This window comes from Bactrocera neohumeralis, unplaced genomic scaffold (genome assembly GCF_024586455.1).
Source record: "Bactrocera neohumeralis isolate Rockhampton unplaced genomic scaffold, APGP_CSIRO_Bneo_wtdbg2-racon-allhic-juicebox.fasta_v2 cluster09, whole genome shotgun sequence".
NCBI lineage: Eukaryota > Metazoa > Arthropoda > Insecta > Diptera > Tephritidae > Bactrocera > Bactrocera neohumeralis.
In genome coordinates, this window is record NW_026089622.1 from 879,691 (window position 1) to 887,261 (window position 7,571).

Genomic DNA, 7,571 nt, shown 5'->3' on the forward strand with positions numbered 1-7,571 from the left:
GGACTGCCGAAAATTGTCACCCATGACTCAAGGTGTTCAACAACTTCTTGTGTTTCTGTAGTTTTAGTAGGATATATCCAAGTATATTTGGAAAAACCATCCACGACAGCAAAAATATATTTGTAGCTCTTTGATGTCGCATCCGATGTACCCAAATGGTCAATATGAAGCGTAGATAGTGGAAAATCACCTTTGTCGATGCAATTTAGAAAATCATCTTTTTTACCCAGCTTCTGGTTATACATTATGCATTCTATACAGTTTTTGATAGTCTGCTGAACTTTCTTTTCGAGATGTGGGATAAAATAGTTCTGCCGTATAGCATGTATGGTTTTTTTACACCCCATATGCCCAAATCTGAGCGTCTCCTTTATTATTTCGCCCTCCATCTTCTTCGGAACCGCCAATAAGTCTTGCCCGTCAACTTGCTTGTAGATTAACTTGTTTTTTATTTTATAATCGCCGTACTGCTTTGTTTTTAGGATCTCTGCCACAGCTGCCAAATGTTCATCTTTCGTCTGGGCCTTTAAGATCTGAGCTTGAACCTCTGACGTTACTGTCATCACGGGAAATCGACTTAAGCTGTCCACGTGTTTCATCCTGCTTCCGGCGCGATGCTCTATATTAGATGAAAAGTCCTGAAGATACATCACCCATTGCACCACTTCACGTGGCATACCTTTTTTTCCGTTTTTTTGCAAGATGAACGCAACAAGATTCGACAAGAGGACCGAAAGCAAATTTTAAAAGCACAAAATGCATACAAATCAAATTACGATAGTAAGAGAAAAGGCGAACATGGGTATCAGATAGCTGATTTAGTAGACATTAAGGTCACTCAGTTTATAACAGGCAAAAAACTAGCCAGTAAGTATATTGGTCCATACGAGGTGGTTAAAATCAAAGGGCATGGCAAATATTGTGTTAGAAAGGTTGCTGATTTTCAAGGACCACACCAAACGTCAACTAGTGCAGATCATATGAAACTGTGGCGTTACGTCGAAAATGGTGAAGATGACTTTCATGCTTGAAAGCCGCACAATCTGTCACCAAGGTGAATTCTGTGCCCATCAGGTAGTGACACAAGTAGTGCTTAATAAGCTGCTTCAACTTCAAGGAAATAGCTGTGTAATTTTTCCTCTTGTGGGGAAGTCTTTTTACTCCAATAGAAAACAGGATGCCACTTTCCGTCATGCTGCTGCAAAAGTGTTGCACCAAAGCCATGTTTCGATGCATCGACATGTAACTGCGTATTAGAATTCTGCTTGTATATTTGTAAAACTGGTTCTGACGTGAGTGCCGACTTCAGGTAAATGATCGCTCTAACCTCTCGCTCTCCAATCTGAAATACTGGATCTCTTTTAAGCAGTTCTGTTAATGGTCTGGCATGTTTAGCGTTAGCGGTTAAGCCCAGGAACGCCTGTACATCTCGTACGTTTTTTGGTATCGGAAAGTTTTTGACTGCTTTAAAGTTACCTTTCCCAGGCCAGACACGCCCGTCTTCAACCTCGTGTCCAAGAAAAAGAATTCGATTTTTTAGAAATTGGCACTTTGCCCACTTAATTTCTAGCCCATACTGCTGCGCTTGTTATAAAACCCGTTGCATATTGCCTAAACATTGTTCTTCTGTACACCCAAAAATTACGACGTCATCTACATACATTTCCATTATATCTTCGTTTATTAATTTTTGGAAAATATAGTTAACGTAGCGTACAAAAACGGCGGGAGAGTTGCAAAAACCAAATGGAGCTCTGTTAAATTCATAGAGTCCTTCTTTCGTTACAAACGCTGTATATTTTCGACAACGTTCTTCGACTTCGACGTGGAAGAAACCATTTGAAAGGTCCATGACGGTAAAATATTTTGCGGCTTGCATTTTTTCAAGTACTTCTTCAACAATTGGTACTGGAAACCTATCTTTTAACACCATTGTATTTAGTTTACGAAAGTCTACGCATAATCTGTAGCGACCATCTTTTTTCTTCGCCAATACCACCTTGCTAGCGGTCTCTGAGCACGACTCACGTATAATGCCTTTCTGCAACCATTCATCTACTTGTTCCTTTACAAATTTTCTTTCCGCTATTCATAGATGGGCACTTTGCAGTACCAGTAAAAATGCAGTAAATTTTTTTTTTTACTGATAATGAAATTAAATTTTCATTACCAGTACAGTTTTACTGATTACTGAAAAAATTAGCAGTAAAAATTTTTTTTTACTGGTTACTGAAAAAAATTTGCAGTAAAAATATTTTTTTACTGGTTACTGAAAAAAATTTTCAGTAAAAATAATTTTTTACTGGTTACTGAAAATAATTTGCATTCTCCAATTTTGTATTTGCTTTCTCAAGTCATTTTTTAAACTATGAAATACTGCAACATCCATTGGTTGCAGCAAGTGCGTCGAGTTTGGAAGAAGCGCTATAAGTATGATTCGTTGCTTCTTGCAAAACTCAATAGGATGCAGCGACAAATGTGACGTGTGCCCATCCAAAAATAGTACGATTGGGAGTTGTATATTTTCTTTCAGGATGAAGGGATAAAAGACATTTGTTATATATTCATAAAATGTTTCGCAGGTCATCCAGCTTGAATCCGACTTTCCAATAGCCCAATCAGAAGGAAATTTGGAAAGTATGTTGGTTGGAAGTCTTTTGTACTGAAAGAGAGCAAAAGTTGGCATCATTTTACCGGAAGCGGAAGCTTCTATGCATAATGTAAGACATTCTTTATCATCTTTGCCAGATCTGAAGTATACATGCTTTGAACCCCGTTTTGTCAAAACTGCTTGACCTTTTGGACAAAGAAAAAACGCGGACTCATCACAGTTGAAGATTCGTGTTGAATCTTCTAAAACATCGAGACAATTGTTATTTTCAAAGAATTGATATACTCTTTTAAACCAACTTCTTATGGAAGATTCTGTTACCGATGCACGAGAAACTGTTAAGGATTGCGAAACACGTTGACTCAAAAAACGATAGGACGGAAATTGATCTTTAAACAATTTATTGAGTTTACTTTAAGCTAAGAATTTAAATATATATTAAAACTCAATTTTCAACCCCAAAACAAAGTAAAACGAAATATGATATATGTTCCTGATTCCGTTTCATAGCACGTAGATCGGTACAAGTGAAATTTCAATGTACCAAATTCCGTTCTAACTTTTCATTTAACATTTTTATGAGTTTATTATATAAAATTCATATTAAAACATATATTTGGTAAAAAATGCTATAATGTACAAATATTTTAGTATATATATGTATATATATGCACTTACCCAATTATAATATCAGTCTTAAACAATTTTTACACAACTCTTAGCACTTTTCACAACAAAACTTGTTAATTATCACCACCGCGCTAGGCAACTGCTTCCAGCCAACTAACATATGTGAATTTAATATGACATAAAATGATTTATGGTTTGACATTTTTCAAATATAAAGTTGAATATACAGGCCGAAATTGGGCACACTTACGTTACATTGCAAAAAATAAAAAATTAAATATATTTAAATGAATGCATTAAATTTCAATAGTGATGATTATAATAATGACCAAGATTTCGTTGGCGAACAAAATATTCCAAGTTGTTCAAACGGTCGGAACTCACAAATAAGTCACAATATTATGAGATATGACAATTTAAGTGAAAGTTCAAGTACACCAGATTCGTTGACAAATGAAGAATTGGTTGGTGTCAATAAGATTCTCTTTAGTGAGAAATTTTTCAAAATTGTGGAGACGGTGCGTTTAAAAAGATGCAAAATAGCACTATTTTATTTGTTATATATGTTTTTATTTAAAGCTTCACAATTTCATTAAAATGTAGATGAACAAAACCCCTCATCAAAGAAGAATGTGTGGCTTAATTGGTGGTTGTCAAGTGTGCGGAAAAAAAATTAAAGGTTCGCTTCGTATTAGTTCAAATTTTATCAAGCATTTGAAAAAGGAACACCCACAAAAATTTTGCGAGTTCAAGTCAATGAAAGATGAAAGAAGGCAGAGCGTAAGCCGCAAAAGCTCTTTTAACCATGACATTTTGGATTTTATTTGCAACACAACGTCTCCCTTGTCCACAGTCAGTAACCAAAGTTTTAAAAAACTATTTCCTGGTAAAAGTCTTCCGAGCCGCCGTTCAATTACCAGGTTACTTTTCGAGAGCCACACTAAATATGTTCAAAATCTGGTCATTGAGCTGAATAACATTGAATACGTGTGCGTAACTGCAGATGTATGGTCAGGTGGAAAAAAATCATTTTTTGTTTACACTTGCCACTGGTTAGCTTCTAACAGTTTTGAGCGGACGTCTGTAGCACTGGCTTGTCGAAGGTTTAAAGGAACTCATTCCTTTGATCGTGTGACGAAAATGATATGCGACATAAATAAGCAATATAAATTACCCGTGGAAAAAATTGTTTATACGATTACTGACAATGGATCTAACTTCGTTAAGGCATTTAAAGAATTTGGAGTTGAATTAAGTAAGTGAAGTATACCGCATATATGTATTTAATCCAAATCAATATATTCAATTATTGATACTCATTGATTTAGGACCTATAAATGAATGTGACAGTGATGACGGATCTGACTCTGATTCCGATTCAAATGACTCGATAATTGCTTTAGGTCCTCAATTTCGATCTGTAACTCCACGTCTGTCAAAACACTTTCCTTGTGCGAGCCACACTCTAAATCTTTTGGCTTCAACCGATTTCAACAAAATTTTGAATTCATCAAGTCAGGATATTAAAGATATTCACAAAAGATCTTTCCAAAGGTAAAAATTATTTGATTAACTGAACACTTTTTACATTTACATATTTTCTATAACTTTGTAGATGCACACAGCTTTGGAATAAATGCAATAGACCAAAATCTGCAGAAGTAGTTAATGAAGTTATAAACGCGAATTTAATAACTCCATGTATAACAAGGTGGAACTCTCTTTATGATTCCGTTAAGAAGTTGCTGCAACACAAAACCAATTTAGCAGAATTGTGTTACCGTTTAAAAATTCCTACCATTCTCAGCGAAGAAGTTGAGTACTTAGAGGAGTACGCAAAGCTTATGAGGCCTATTGCAGAAGCAATCGACTTCCTTCAGGGCGAAAAGACCATGTATTTTGGTTACTTTATCCCCACTATAGTGACTTTGAGATTAAAACTACGTCGTTTGGAGCCTGCAAGTTTTAAGTATTTATCCGAAATAAGCGAAAAAATGCAAATAGCTTTGCTTAAAAGATTTGAAAAGTACTTCCTGATTCAGTCTGACGCTTGGGACGCTGTTATTGCCGCTATTTCTGTCCCTGACATTAAATTGCGATTTTTAAAAGCCCTTTTAGAAACAGCAACGACGCAAACAGAAGAAGAAGTAAAAAAATGTTCAACACTTATGTGGTGAAGTATGGAAAGATAGGAGATGACGCAACACGTGTTCCGCCTCAAACTACTCAAAAAACCTTCCTTGATTTCGGGGAAGAAAGTAATGGTAAAATTTTTGCATTGGACTTTCAAATAAATATTTGATTTATGCATATATTCACTTAAATAGATATAAGCATACAGAGTGGTTCCACTGACTCAGGCAATTATCTTCAAGAAACGCTTTTATACCTGGTGGAACGAGACGCCACAACAAGTTGTTTAAATAAACACCAGGCTATTAAAAACGTTTTTCTAAAATATAATACCCCATTACCGTCATCTGCACCTGTAGAACGGTTGTTTTCTTTCGCTGGTATTGTTAACCGGTCTAGAAGGCAAAAACTCAGCGATGCAAATTTCGAAATGCTTGTTTTAAGAAAAGCTAATGGCGGATAACAAGTTGAAATAAATGTTTCATTGAAAACAAAAAAATTGGAATTTTCTTTAATTATTCATTGACCTAATGGTTAGCTTTTGATTTTTAACTACCAGTAACTATTTTCAGTAAACAGTAAATATTTTGCTGGTTTTGCAAATCAAATGATATTATCAGTATTTTTACTGCAATTTCTTTCAGTAAGCTGTAAAAAAATATTTTTACTGCAAATTTTCCAGTAACCAGTAAAAAGTTATTTTTACTGCAAGTTATTTTCAGTAACCAGTAAAAAAATATCTTTACTGCAAATTATTTTCAGTAACCAGTAAAAAAATATTTTTACTGCTAATTTTTCCAGTAATCAGTAAAACTGTACTGGTAATGCAAATTTAATTTCATTATCAGTAAAGTGTTACTGTTTAGTGCTGTACGTAATGCAGTAAATATATAATGCAGTGTGCCCATCTATGCCGCTATTGACAAACGAGTAGGAGACTCACGAAAAACGATATCATTATTTTTTGGAACAATATTCAACTTAATTGGACAGTTCAACTGAATAAAACTCGGCTTATAGTTTTCAATTAACTGTTCGACAACCTTTTTGAATTTAGGTTTGACATCTACTTCATTGTTGCTACTCACAAAATAAACATTACAAGCACTTATGCTATCTTCAATCTGACGAAAGCAATACCCATTGCCGTCCATTGTTACAACAAGTTTTTTTAAAAAATCGTACCCAATGATTACCTCTACATTGATTTTACTATCTGTTATTACTAAAACGGTGTGCTGCGTACATAATCCGTCGACTATGACTTGCGGTACAAATTCACCCACCACATCTGCGGTGACGTTGCCTAAACCATATAGTGTACCGAAACTTTTCTGCAATTTACATGTGCTAAATCTTTTCTCATACACACCCATACGTATTAACGACACGTCTGCACCTGTGTCTACTAAACAGCACAAGTTTTCGTTATTAACTGTCAACTGCTTCATTTGCTCTTTGTTAAATAAAATGTTGATATTACGCCTATACTCGGGACACTGTTTAGCCATATGACCCGTGCCTTTACATTTAAAACACTTTGTGTCTTGTTTGCAATCGACCCTTTTGTGTTGTGTTGAACCACAATTAAAACAATGCTGATTCTTATGCTCTACGTTGCTGCCACACATCACTATTTTACGCATCTGAAGAACGTACTCATGAAATTTCTCTGATGCAAGTTTTCGCCGTTGCCTTAGTTGTTTATGTACCTCCGCGTTGCTTGATTTTTTCTCGAACTCCTCCAGTAATGCAATACACAATGAGTCATAGCTGGATACTGGATACAGTTTCTAAAAACAATGCTGCTGTGCCTTTCATTTTGTTACGTGCGTTGACATACTTTTGCTTGGGTGTCAAATCATAAGCCTCAGCATTTTCGTCGAAATTAGCAATCCACTGTCTAATTGGAGTAGATTCCCCATCAAAACACGGTATAATTTTCGCGAACACCTCGATTGACACATTATTTTTGTTTGTGTCACTCTGCTTCAATGTTTCCACAAATAATTTATATAATTCTCCAACGTCGTTACCACCGGCCATGTCTCTTGCTTCTTCTTTTTTCTTCTCTCCTTCTTCGTCAAACACCACGTTGCTCTGCTTTTGTTCGAATAACTCAACTTCGTTGACTGCTGCTCTGTTCTCACTGCTGTGCTCTGCTTTGTTTTCGCTGCTCACTTTGACAGCAACCGCT

The 7,571-nt window shown here is 35.6% G+C and overlaps 1 protein-coding gene across 1 annotated transcript; it reads left to right on the forward strand.

Moving 5' to 3' along the window:
* The first annotated feature begins 4,350 nt into the window (after positions 1 to 4,350).
* On the forward strand, positions 4,351 to 5,068 carry LOC126764381 (uncharacterized). The gene is made up of 4 exons (XM_050482080.1): positions 4,351 to 4,496; positions 4,570 to 4,795; positions 4,857 to 4,942; positions 5,049 to 5,068. The coding sequence occupies exons 1-4, from the start codon at positions 4,382 to 4,384 to the stop codon at positions 5,066 to 5,068; spliced, it is 447 nt and encodes a 148-aa protein (XP_050338037.1). The 5' UTR covers positions 4,351 to 4,381.
* Positions 5,069 to 7,571: the final 2,503 nt, after the last annotated feature.

Excerpts from the sequence above, each read along its gene's own strand:
- LOC126764381 (XM_050482080.1), top strand. The coding sequence starts at position 4,382 with ATGATATGCGACATAAATAAGCAATATAAATTACCCGTGGAAAAAATT. Across the intron at positions 4,796-4,856 it reads CACAAAAGATCTTTCCAAAG|ATGCACACAGCTTTGGAATA; the intron begins GTAAAAATTATT and ends ATAACTTTGTAG. Across the intron at positions 4,943-5,048 it reads CGCGAATTTAATAACTCCAT|CGAAGAAGTTGAGTACTTAG; the intron begins GTATAACAAGGT and ends TACCATTCTCAG.